Source organism: Oenanthe melanoleuca, chromosome 12, assembly GCF_029582105.1.
Source record: "Oenanthe melanoleuca isolate GR-GAL-2019-014 chromosome 12, OMel1.0, whole genome shotgun sequence".
Classification (NCBI taxonomy): Eukaryota; Metazoa; Chordata; class Aves; order Passeriformes; family Muscicapidae; genus Oenanthe; species Oenanthe melanoleuca.
In genome coordinates this window covers 15,912,898-15,925,764 of record NC_079346.1, presented here as the reverse complement: position 1 = coordinate 15,925,764, position 12,867 = coordinate 15,912,898, and the positions used below count along the sequence as shown (strand labels likewise).

The 12,867-nt window shown below is 55.4% G+C and overlaps 2 protein-coding genes across 2 annotated transcripts; both read right to left on the bottom strand.

Moving 5' to 3' along the window:
• Nucleotides 1–2,438: 2,438 nt before the first annotated feature.
• Nucleotides 2,439–6,575, bottom strand: RBM15B (RNA binding motif protein 15B). The gene has a single exon (XM_056501292.1). The coding sequence runs from the start codon at nt 6,487–6,489 to the stop codon at nt 3,742–3,744; it is 2,748 nt and encodes a 915-aa protein (XP_056357267.1). The 5' UTR covers nt 6,490–6,575; the 3' UTR covers nt 2,439–3,741.
• Nucleotides 6,576–6,828: 253 nt separating this feature from the next.
• MANF (mesencephalic astrocyte derived neurotrophic factor) lies at nt 6,829–11,516 on the bottom strand. Its single transcript, XM_056501293.1, has 4 exons — nt 11,347–11,516; nt 9,019–9,146; nt 8,115–8,256; nt 6,829–7,173 (listed from the first exon to the last, which is right to left on the bottom strand). Exons 1-4 carry the CDS (start codon nt 11,510–11,512, stop codon nt 6,989–6,991), a joined length of 621 nt encoding a protein of 206 aa, XP_056357268.1. The 5' UTR covers nt 11,513–11,516; the 3' UTR covers nt 6,829–6,988.
• Between the last annotated feature and the right edge of the window lie 1,351 nt (nt 11,517–12,867).

Sequence of the window (12,867 nt, the reverse complement as noted above, 5' to 3'; positions counted from 1 at the left end):
AAATAGACACCTGGGGAAGCTGCTTGCACCTGCCTTAGTTCTGGGGGGTCTCCCTGAAGAGTTCTGGGGGACAGGTGACTGCACCAACCTGGGTGCAAAGAGGAGTTCAGAGCTGGGGACTAGCAGGGATTATTTTGTTTTTGTTCGGCCGTAATTCTGCAATTGCTGGGGATGGGGAGAATTCTCAGCATTTGGAAAATCACCTGCCACCCTGGCATCATGATTTAATCTATTTAAAAGCACATTGCTTGGAAAGAATCCTATAATCTTCTGGAATACTCCGAGCACGTGGCTGGTGTGGTGCCATACAGTATTTCTTCTATGCAGCAGTTACAGACTGGCTTAGGGGGTGGAAGGAGATTTAAATGTCCTGCCAGCTGGCTTAGACATACTTGTGCCTCTTCACCAGAGGAGAGCAGGGACGAAGCTGTTTCCTCCCAGCACAGCCTGTGTCCTCCTGTCAGCATGGTCCTCATTTGACTGGGACCTGAGTACCTGCTTGGCCCATTTGGTGCACTGCAACACCCTTCCATGGAGCACAGCCTGTGGAATGCCCTGCCAGCAGCACATCCCTGCAGGGCTGGCGTTAAAAAAATCTCCCCCAGGCCAAGGCTGGGAGAGCCACGGTACAAACCTTGCCAAGTGCAGCTAAGGGTAATGACTCAGGCTCCTCTGCACTGATCAGAGCATGTCCAGGGCTAGCCCTCATCCCTGTTTCAGTAGGAAAGACAGCCAGCAACTGCTGTTAAACGGGCCTTGAAGAAAGAATGTTTTCTGAATGGGTGCTTAGAATAAAAGATGCTTTTAGGCTAAGCACGAACACTCTCAGACCAGCCCATCCACCATCTCACACCCTGTTCCCCCTGTGAGTTTCAGATCACCCCTAAGGAGCCAGACACCATTACCCTGCCATCATCACCCTACTGCCCCACTGTACTGGGCTGAAAGGCACTATCCTCCCAAACAATCCCCAGCACTGCCTTGCCCATCACCTTCTAGCATCACTGAGGGGTTCAGGCCTCCCCCCACCATCTTCTCCCTAAAAGTGCTGCCCATCCCAGTTTAAGGCCCAAGTCTTTGATGCTGGAAGATTCTCATGCAGAGTTATTTTGCTGTGACTGCCAACCCTTTTTCAGGCCTGTTTCTCTTGGAATCAGCCTGGATGCCTCTGTGTAGGGAGGGCATGGTGGACACAGGTCCAGGATGGGGCCTTTGGCCTTGGCGCAGTCTGTTAAAGCCATGGTGTGGCTCCCTTGCCTGCTGGGGAGAAGGAAAGGCTCAGGTCATCATGTCAGATGGATACTGCTGCTTCTCTCCCAGGTGTTTTTTTCTGTAACTCTCCAACTTCTCCTTGATATCTGTTAATTTTGGTAGGAGGGAGATTTGTTGGTCCCACATGCTTACAACCATCAGCCACCTCTGTGGGAACAGAAATCTAATCATTCAAGTCTCACCCAACCTTTGTCTTTTAAACAACCCCACATTACTATTTGCTTATCTCACAAGAAAAGTGGGAGATGGGGGATTTTGGGTTGTTCCTTGGCTTTGCCAGCAAACAGTTGCAGCTTTTGTAATTTGCTGACTTCTTTCCTTCCCCTTCCTAACACTCATATACCATAACACACACAAGGCTACGGCTCAGCACCACGAGCTGCAGCTCCCTCCCACCGCCAGCCAGGCGGGCGCTTTTTCTGCCACCACCTCACTGCCTCAAGCTGCCCGGACACCTCCAGGGCAGGGAACTCCCACAAAAGCCTCTAATCGCTCCAAGACCGGCCACGAGGAGGATTTAATAGCTCTTGGTTTCAGATAACACTGAACCGTTACAATTGTTGACATTTGGCACCGCCTGCGTTACAGCAGCATCAGGGACTCGGTCACAGGGGTGGAGCCGGGTCCCTATAACCGTGTGCAACAGGGGCAGGGAAGTGCCACCAGTGCAGTGCTGCCAGCGCAGTGCCACCAGGGCCGTGCCACCAGCACCATGCCACCAGCACAGTGCCACCAGTGCAGCCTGGAGCTGCTCCTCTGCTCCCACAGCACATTCCCGGATCCCTGCTGTTCCCAGTGGAGCATTCAGCTCCCCTCTGACTCGTGTCTTCACAGAGGTTGCATCAAGTGAAATGCAACCCCCCTCACTCCAACAAACCAACCCACACTTGTTGATCTTAATGACCCATAACCAGCTGATGATGTCCCTACATCTGCAGGGTTAAAAAGTGAAAAATAAATACATCATTAGACTGAGTTATGCTCTCTGCTAAGTAGGTCGTGACACCAATCATACCTAAGAGGAGTTTCAGAAGGGCTTTTGGCAACCTTCAGCAAGTGAATTGCTGGGTTACAGAGATTGGTGCAAGATAAATCTGATTCTCCCACGAATGTGTTCACTTGCTTGCCATGAGAACAACAACAAAAAAACATCTGCAAATCTAAAGAAACTTTAAAAGGTAGCATTTTTAATCCCACACAATTTTCTGTAAGTCTCCTAAAATCTACAGGCATAATTTTTAAAAATAAAAATATCCCCAGACAGAACAATTTGGATTTTAACTCCAGCTTGGACTTGTTACCACATCCTTATGTTGCTGAGCACCCAGAGGGTCTGGCCTCCCAACCAACTACCTCATACCACAGACAGCAAAGATCCACCCTGTTTTAGAGCTCAGATTTTGATCTCCAGTGGTTCCCCTGTTACAGGTCACCTGTGGTAACAGAACACATTCTCAGCCAGACAGACACATATATGGGTTTTTTTTGTAAACCTGCAAACAAATTTAAACTTTAGAAAATAGCCATTTATCTTTCAATAAAGGATTCCAGGTAGTACAACATGATTGACTGCAAATGGGCACCTCCAGTTCACCAAACACCCTTATGTCCCTGACTTGTCCACATCTAATATTGGCACAAGAGGGTTCCCCCTTAAATAATTTTTTCCTTCTGCTTGTTTTGCCTTTTAGAAAAGTTGGGATTGTCAAACCTTTCTGGTTTTATCCAAGAACTTCTACGACTGAGACATGTGCCAGGTGGTCTCAAATCTCACTAACTTGAACATAGGATCCACTTCTCAGTAGCAAACTTTTTGCCAAGTATCAACTAATTTTTTGGTGCTTACGAAAAACACTTTTATTCTTGATCAGGATTTTGCTTCCTCGGTAGCTGGCTTCCTGGGAAGCTTCTATTCTCAAATAGAGACTCAACAGCAAAGCATCAAGACTCAAATTTATGAAATAAAAAGCAAACAGGACAAAAAAATAAAAGTAGAGAACCAACCTTTCAGTCTCTGATACAGCAGAAAGAACCTCCCTTCCCCTCCCACCTTGAAGGACACAGAAAGATGAAGGAGATCCTCAAGGCTGGGATCTGAGAACTGGGCTGGGGCTTCACCTGGCCTGGCTGCTCCTGCAGCACAGGGAACTCACCCTTCCTGGCCAGAAGAACTCGGATACCGCACAAGTTTAGAAATCCATCAGTGAACAAGGCTTTACTGACAACTTTTCATACAGTTAAAAAATAAAAATACAGAACAACAGCGGACAGTGTCACATATTAAAAACGAATAAAATGGGCTCTATTTAAAATTTTAATAGATATTATAGGTATTAAAATTAATTAGAAACTAAAAATCTTACCACTTTGGTCAAGGTGTTTTGAGCCTCAACCAAAATGATCAGCCTTAAAAACAACTGGGCTGTGTGACACACAAAGAAAACATGGATTTTGAAAAGACAGTGTGGGCTAGGCAGTGTCTTTGACTATAACTATCACCATATGTTCTTCTTCTAACTTCCCCAATGTCCTTAGTGCTGACTGGAGGTACTGCTGAGAGAACTCGCAAGGAGGGAACGCGTAAAGCATGCCTGTGCTGTCCCTGCCCTTCGCCCCTCCCACGGGCAGGCTGATAACCCCAGCAGCCTGCTTCTGTTTCAAGTAGGAGACCAGATTCCTGAGAAGCCGTCGCTGCAAGCCAGGCTCTACCACAGGGAAGGTCCCCTCGGCCCCTGCCCCTGCCGGGGCGGACTGGGTGGCCAGGAGCACAGCGTAGCCGTTGGGGCTGCCTTGTTTGATGCGCCGGGTGACTTCATCCAGCTTGGGCTGGTCCAGCCGAAGTCTCTGAGCGATTTTGAGCTGCGTCAGCTTCCCGCCAGATGAATGGTCTTTGAGGAGTCCGTTGATGACACCCAGGTCTCCCTCCAGGATGTGCATAGAGGTGGGGAAGCAGCTGTTTTTTAGCACAAGAAGCCCATTCCAAGCAAGTTGCAGTGTCTGAGCATATTCTGATAAATTCTTTAGCTTTTTGGTCTCAGATTTTGGCTCCTCGTGAGTTTTTGATTCCGATTCACCAGTTCGATGATTGCGTTCGCTGTCCCTTTTTTTGGGCTGGGGAGCATCGGCTGGCTCACGATGGGGTTTCTCCTCGGCCGCATGACGATTGTTCTGCAGGGAGTTGCTCTGCTCTTTCTCGGCTCCGGGTTCTGTAGTGTGATTCTCCTTGCGAGCCCGGTCAGGGCTGCGGTCTAGAGCTGGCCCACTGGCCTTTGTCCTGCTTCTGTCCTCGTAAGGCGAGTGAGTAGTCCTCCCGCGGTCACTGGAAAGGCTGCGGCGTCTCCGCCTCTCTTCCCACGGTTTGGGCACGCTGCGGTCGCCGTCGCTGCCCCAGCGCTCCCCGCTCCGGCTGCGCATGGACCGGCTGTAGCTCTCCAGGTTGTTCCTGCGTTCGGCGTTTTTGGCAGGGCTGGCCCAGTCTGCCTCCACAAAGCTCCTGTCTCTGTCCGAGTACAGGAGGTGTGGAGGAGTCCTATCCCGCACCCTCAAGTCTTGCTCCAGGTTCCGGTGCCGGCTGTACCCGTCAGCCAGCAGCTCGTAGTGCACGGGGAGCGGCGCGGGCTGGTACTGCTGCGGGTATCTGGTCTCTTCTGCTTTGGCAAAATCCACTCGGAGCCTCCTCTCCGGGCCGCCCAGGGGAAAGCCCCTCATCTGCGCGCAGGCGGCCTGGGCAGCGTCCAGGCTCTCGTACTGGATGTAAGCGAAGCTGTCGCCCTTCACGTAGTCAATAGTCCTGATGCTGCCGAAGCGGTCGAACTCCCTGGCCAGGGCGGCCAGGGACGTGCTGGGGCCAAGGCCCCCCACCCACAGCCGGGTGGTGGGGTTGGCTTTCCCGTAGCCGATTTTGATGGGGTTCCTGCCCACCACGCGGCCCGACATGGCCACCTTGGCCCGGTGAGCCATGTCCAAGTTCTGGAACTTGAGGAAGGCGTAGGCGCCGCCCTGGCCACGTGCAGGGCGCTTGATCACCACCTCCTCGATGATGCCGTACTTCTCGAAGGCGCGCCTCAGCTCCACCTCTGACACGTTGTGGTCTAGGTTGCCGATGAAGAGGTTGCGGGTGGCTCTCTGGTCATCTTCCGGCATCAGGTCTTCCTCGGCCACGATGGGGTAACTGTACGGGCGGCCGCGCTCGTCGTACAGCCCGTAGTAATCCAGGGCCCGCTCCCGCTCCCGGGAGAGCCCGATGGCGGCCGCTTCCAGCGCGAAGGCGGCAGCGGCAGCGTGGCGGGGCCGCGGCTCCCGCAGCAAGGGGCTGGTGACCGGCGACAGCGAGCGCTGCTTGTACTGGTAGGCGCTGTGCAGGGGCGGCAGGTACCCCAGCGGCTCCGGGGAGGGCGCGGGGGGCGGCGTGCGGCTGCGCCGGCCCCCGCGCAGGTACACGGGCTCCACCTTGAGCGGCCGGTCGTAGAGCAGCAGCTGCCGGGCCCGGGCGTGCCGGCGGGCGTCGCGGGCGTCCCCGGGGTGTCGGAAGTTCACGTAGGCGACGCGGCCGAGCTCAGGCGTGTGGGAGAGCTTGACACTGATGTCCCCGGCGCCCCCGCCCGCGAAGCGCTGGAAGAGGCGGAACAGGCCGTCCTCCAGCAGCTGGTCGGGCAGGGCCGCGCTCAGCCCGCTCACCAGCAGCGTCTTGTACTCGCAGGAGCCGGGCGGCTCCCCTGCCAGCCCGGCCGAGCCCCCGAGCGGCGCCAGCAGCAGCGAGGGCGCGGCGCCCGGCGGCGGCCCGGCCAGCAGCAGCGACGGGGCCACCACGGCGCCCGGCAGCGCCTTGGCCTTGGGCACGCCGAGCGCCCGGGACGAGGAGGAGGAGGAGGAGGGGGCGGCCTGGCTGCCGCCGCGGGCGCCCGAGACCGAGCCGCTCCCCGCCGGGCGGTGGTTCGAGTCGCCTCCGCCGCCGGCGCGCTCATCGCCGCGGTGGCTGCGCGAGCTGGAGCCGCCTCCACCGCTGCTGCTGCTGCCGGTGGTGGTGCCGCCGCCGCCTCCGCCGCCGCCGCCGGGCGTGGACTTGTCCCGGCTGCTGCGGGAGGCGCCCGAGCTGCGGTGCGGGCCGCGCCGGCTGCTGCTCTCGCGGTCGCGGTCGCGGGGCCGCTTGGCGGCGGCGGCCGCACGTCCGCCCGCGGCCCCCGGCGGGCTCGAGTCGCGGTCGCTGCCGCGCTTCATCGCGCCGGGCCCGCGGCTCAGGAGGCGCCTCCGGCGGCCGCCGCCATCTTGGACAAAAGGGAGCGAAGGCGGCTCCGGCCGCCGCGCCGCGCGGGCCCTACGTCATCGTTCCGCGCGCACCGCGCCGTGAGCCGGCGTCACGGGGCCGTGACGTCACACGGCGCTTCCCGCCGCCCGCGCGCGACGGCCGAGCGGCCAATTAGGGCGGGCGGCGGAGCCCCGCCCCCCAGCGGGCTGAGGGGCGGGCGCGGGGCCGGAGGGACGCGCAATGTCGGCACCCGCAGGGAGCGGGGTGTGCAGGGGGGTGTGTCCCGCAATCACGTCACACGGCACGGCTCCTCCCGGTACACACCGGCGAACTTTAATGGAAGTCCCGTACAAAGCGCGGGGCAGGCGTCGCCCCTCAGAGTCTCGAGGTCGCCCCTCACAGTCCCCTCGCAGCCCCGGTCTCGCCCCTCAGAGCCCCGGGATCGCCCCAGCGTCGCCCCGGTCTCGGCCCTCAGAGGTCTGTCCGGGCGCCGGCCGCCCTCGGCGCGTACTTGGGCATCAGTTCGTGGATCCTGCGGATGAAGTCAGACTTCTCGGCACAGCCCTTGCACACCTCGCCCCAGTCATCCAGGATCCGCCGCAGCTCCTTGACGCGCAGCTTGCGCAGGTCGGCGGTGCTGAGGTCGATCTGCTTGTCTGCGGGGAGAGCAGAGCTGCACTCAGACATGCCCGGTGAGCGAGGAAGCCAAAACCCAAGAGAGAGAGAGGTGCCGGGGGTGGAAGGAACGTCTGAGTTAGGTTTTGGACAGCAGATAAGGTTCTTAATGCTAAAACTTAATAGAAGACAGAAAGCTTGGTTGCAGTTTAGATGCAGAAGTTCCACAATAGCCCTGAAAGCCCTTTTATTACATGAGCAGCAACACTTCTCTTCCACTGGATAAAAGAAATGTAGCAGAGTGATTTCATCGAAAGATAAGAAAGTGCCAACAACAAAAAGCTTTTCAGGAAGCAACACGACCTTAGTAGGAGAAATGAGAAGTATAAAGACCCGAAATCCAAGGGGTGTTTCCAGGGGGCATAAGGGCAGTGACAAGGGAAAGCGGGAGGCATTTCTATGCCTGTTTTTTGTACTAGTCTATTCAGGAAGAGCAGTCATCTAGGAACATGAGAGTTCAAGGAATGAGAGTGGAATGCTCTGAGGAGACACCAGAGGAGGTGAGAAAGCAGCATTTATCACCCGGCTGCTGGGAACAGCAGAGCAGCTGGGACTGCAGAATTGAGCCAAGGGCCTGAGCCCCATCACAGCAACACCCAGAGCCGCTGCCAGCACTGGCTGTACCACACAGCCTCCCAAACATGACACTCCAAACAGCAGTGTGAGCACAGCAGTGCTGCTACACCTGGGACTTAGTTATTCCAGGGCTGATCAGAGTCCCCGCAGAAGCCAAGGGTTAGCAGCCAACAATCTCACCTAAGCATCTCCATATAACACTCTAGGATGTTCATGGAGAGCAACCCAGGTTGTGCAACCTAACTAGGTTACAGAACTCAGGACTGAGTAGTTTTAGGATTGCTTCAGCCTCAGTGATCCACACCCCAGCAAACCATGGGCATTTCCTCCTGAGCAGGCAACTCACCGTATTTTAGTTCGCAGATCTGACTGTCTTTCTTCTTTAGCTTCTCACAGATCTTTTCCACAGGGATGTGGTGACTCATGGGCTTTGATACCTCATTAATGATTTTGGTGGCTGCATCACTTGTGGCCCCAACATAATAGCACTACAAGGAAGAAAAGAGTGAAGTGGGGACACATGGAAAAAAAGTTCTAAAAGCAGAATTCCCTGTCCTCATCAGGTTTTGCAGCTGGATGTTTATGGTTATAGAATCTCCCCAAGAGACTGCTAGAGCTGAGCAAAAGGAGCATAACTGAGGCCAGAATACTGAGCAGGTGTTTTCCATTGCACTGATTTTACAGCTGCTGAGGCTGGTGGTCTTGTTTCTTAACTTTAAAAAAATTGAACAGGATTAGGAATAAAGTCTTCTTCATTCAAAGAACCTCTCTGAAGTGTTTCCCCTCTGCATGTCAGATGGTATTTCTGTAGTTCTCTGAGGAGAGTTCAGAGACTTTTCATTCACAAATTGCCTCTGGTTTTAGTTAGGGCAATTTTGTTTTCCTTTATTTAGTTTTCAGCTAAACAGCCAAAGAGTATAAATATTTCAACAGATTTAGCACCCCAAATCCCATTTAAGGGACAGGGAAGCCCTACAGCAAACAAAAGCTTTGTAATCTCCAGTGCTTCAGTAACAGAGAGATGCCAGCCAGTCCAATCACCATTGAAAGGGTGGTGGTTTCTTTCTTTCTTTTTTTTTTTTTTTTTTTTTTTTAAGGTAAAGAGGTTGAACTCCTCAAGTCCTCTCTTATAAAAAAATACAGGACCAACTGTGGCCACAGAGCCAGCACAGTGCCTGGGAAGCCACATCATACAAACTCAGTTTCCCCTCATTTGCAGGAGGCAAATATTACTGACTGTCCCTACTTACCAGGCGGTTCTCTTTGCCCTTTGCTTCTTTGCAGGATTTCAAGAGCTCCTTTTCAATACTGGAAGGTGTGAATTCAATGTCATTGTCCTTTAGACTCTGGTAGAACCTTCCCAGGAATGTGACACACACTGGAAGGGAAGATGGATGGAGTTAAAAGCCAGAGCAGTAATCTCATGGGAGCTCTTAGAGGACACTTGTAGGGAAATGGAATCGGGGCTTTGGATAACAGAACTTTTCTGAACTTCACTCATGTTTAGAAAAGTCATTCAGAGCACATGTGAATCAACAACATGCCCTGGTACTTTTGGTGGGCATGTGAGAATCTCAAAAATGAGATCTACGGAAGTGTTCAGGGCATCTGTACACTGTCCTGAGTGAGCACAGGATCATATCATGGAGACAAAACAACACCCATGCAAAAATGGAAATTTAAACTTGTCGTGCTGCTTTGGGAAGCAACTTGTAAGAACATGGGTGTCAAACCCAGTGCTGACAGAAAACCAACTCAGTACATAATCCTCTGAGACTCCCCGTGTGCTGACTTCAGTAACAGGGTATCACTGATTACCAGGATACTTCGGTTGAAATTACTTCCAAGAGAAAAAGAAATGTGATCCCATGCTACATCCATGTGGCACCTTTCTCCTTCTTTCATTTCCACAAGCTTCTGATGCAGTTTCAGATGGAAAGAGGGAAGACTCTTAGACATAACTCCCACAAGCGCAGCTGCAGCTGAGAGGACAGATCCAGGTTCCTGCCTGTGGGAAGGGCTGCACAACTCGGTCATTGCTCCTTCCCTTGGCAGCAGTCACTCTGCACGTGCTCCAAAGTGCAGCACTCCCGTGTGTGTGGCTGGGAAGGAGGGCAGACAGCCTGTGGGATGCCTGAGAGACACCCCGAGTGTCAGATTTTGGTCATCCTGCTGCTCACAATTCATCTGTGGATATCAGCATCACCCGGACGGAGCACTCTGCAGCCCCTCAGTTCCTGCTCAGCACCTGGGGATGCTCACACCTTCCAAGTGCCAGGAACCATTCAGCCTCTAAGGAACAAGTACGAGTTATGACTTTTGTGAGATTTGTTTACCTCAGCAGGAAGGGACTGGCAAATATTATTGTTATTAGCAACTCATGTTCAACTCAGAACACAATGCATGGCACAGCAATTGGGCAGGACAGGAAATGGAGGATGGCCATCACAGAACTGGGTAGAAACATATTCTCATTATATTAAAACTAGAACTAGTTATAAGATGGGCCATTGTAGAAAACATTTTTTGTATGCATACAGCACCCTTATTTAGCTCCCACCAGTCTATCCCCAGTCACAGACACACTGATGTCCACTGTTGGGAAGTGTAAACTTTGGGAAGAAAAGCGACACTGGTGGATAGAAACGTTTCAAGTCTAGTGCTGCCACAGCAGCGGGAAGGTTTGATTTACGGGGTTCCCTTCCCTCATTCTGTCTTACTGTAGAGGAGAAATATTAGTATCCCAAACTCCCAACCAGCTACTAGAGCCCCACCTCAAGTTCTTCTTGCTTCACTTGGGGAATCTGTTCAGTTCACCGCACAGGAGCAGCTTAATTTGCTGTGCAGCTCAACAGGTTCCACCCCTGAGGCGTTTGTATTTCCGTGGTACACAAAGGGCCCGACTCGATTTGGATCAGCTGCTCACGGCTCCTGGCTGCGCGCACTGAGAGGACTCCGAGCCCTCCGTGAACCTAACACTGCGATGACTAACGGGGAGTCCCGGCGAAGTTCGGCTGAGTAACCTTCCTCGCCTTCTCCTGCTCCCTGCCCTGCTCACGCTGCCCCGCCGCTGCCGAGCTGCGACACTGCTGATCTCCCGGCCTGGAGATGGTCCGCTCGCCCGGAGTCCTCGCTCCTCTTTCCCGTGGGGACTCTACACTGACCCCGTGGAGCGGGACCGGCAACTTCCCGACAGATGCAGTACCCTCGGAAGGGAGATCCCGTCCCCGGATCGGCTGGAGCCCCGCCCCGCCTGCCCCGCGGGCCGCCCGGCGCATCGCTCCGGCTCCGGACACCCGCGAGCACCGCCCCGGCACCGCTCCCCTGCGAGCGGCGCCCGGCCCGGCCCGGCCGCCCGCACTTGGCCAGACTTGGGAGACTTTTCCTGCCGCTGCAGGCAGCGCTCCCGCCGGCCCGGCCCAGCCCCGGCGGCCGGCCTGTCACTCGGGGCTATCACAACCCCAAGGCTGCTCCGCGTCCCGGCCTCGCAGCCCGGCGAACGGGCCAGACTGCGGGAGACGGCGGCGAGAAGCGGCCTGCCCCCGCCGTGCCCGCGGGCCGGGCCGGTCCGCACTCACCCTCGCAGTCCCCTTCGCGCAGCGCTCGGCCACCGGCCGGCAGCAAGAGCAGGGCCAGCGCCGCGCAAAGCCCGTGGGCCGCCCGCATCCCGCCTCGCCCGGCAGCGCCCGCCGCACCGGCACCACCAGCACCCCACGCCGGCTGCCCTCGCCGCCGCCGCCCCATTGGCCCGCTCCCCTCCCGGCCGCCACGCTCTCCGCTCCCATTGGCCGCGCCGCCGCCTCCACGAGAGAGTTGGCGGCCGCTGATTGGGGGGAGGCGGCGGAGCGGCGGCGCGCGGCGCGGGTCCCCGCCCTCTTCGCTGCCATCTTTGTTAAGGGAAGGGCGCTCGCGGACGCTCCCTGACGGCGGTGCGGGCGCCATCTTGGAAAGGGGCAGATCCTCACACTTGTGGGCGGGCGGGGCCGCCCCGGGCTCAGCCCCCCACGCGGGTCCCGGCTGTGGCGGGGCGGAGTGGGGCGCACCGCAGGGTGAGCCTGAGGGGTCGCTCGAGGCACCCTGAGGAGGGATGGGTGTTTCGTGAGGGGTGGAGCGGCAGGGACAGGCTCGCTGCCGGCACGGGCACAGCCCGTCACGGGTGGCTCTGGGTGCACCCTGTGAGGTACAAGGCCTGGACGATTCTCTTCCAAAAGCCCTCACAGTTTGTGCTGTTAACTGCCTTCAACAACCCCCAGCGCTGTGAATTTATAACTGAAACCACCTTGAAGCTGGGAGAGGAGCCCACACCTGCTGAGAGCTCCTGGTGCGGCTGTAGGTGTAACTCTGTGTATCCTGGGATATCACTCCAGTGAAAGAAGCGAGAGGCGAAGTCACACAGCTCTATGCTACAGCAAGGGAGCTCCCGTGTAGTTCCGTGGGCTTTCTTGCACAGGCATTTTAACTTGTGCTTCTTTTTGATCCACGGTGAGGTTTTAGGGCTCTGTTTGTTGCACCACCCTCCAGGCTCTGTCTCTCTGGAGCATTAGGGAGATGTTCTGGCTGAGAACTGGGTGATGGAAAGCTTGTGCTGGTCCTCACTGTTGTTTCTTCCTAGTATCCAATCTAACCCTGGTCTTTGTCAGTGTGAAGCCATTCCCTCGTGTCCTTATCACTCCAGAGCTTTGCCCAAAGTCCCTCCTGCTCTTTGGAACCCCTTTAGGCATTGTAAGGTGCACTAAGGTTTGCGTGGAATCTTCTCTGCTCTGCTCAGTCAGCCAACTGAATTCATTTGGCTCGGTGGATCTGTGGGCATTGCAGTCGCTGGGAAGTGCAGGTAAGTAGAGGATGTTCCTGTGGGGCTGGGGCTGTGCTGGCTCTGCTGTCTGAGAACACAAGTCTCTTACAGCCATGGGGGAGATGAAGGGGCTCAGCCTTGGGTGTTGGGCTGCTAGGACAAAGGAGTTCTGTCAGGGTGGAGGGGAAACATCTTGGGAAAAGGTAATGCAGTACTGCTGTGCAAGAATGCTAAATATAAGAGAAAGTGTAAAAGATCTACTATTCAAAAATTAGGTTCAGTTTATGTGAGATTGACACAAAAGTCC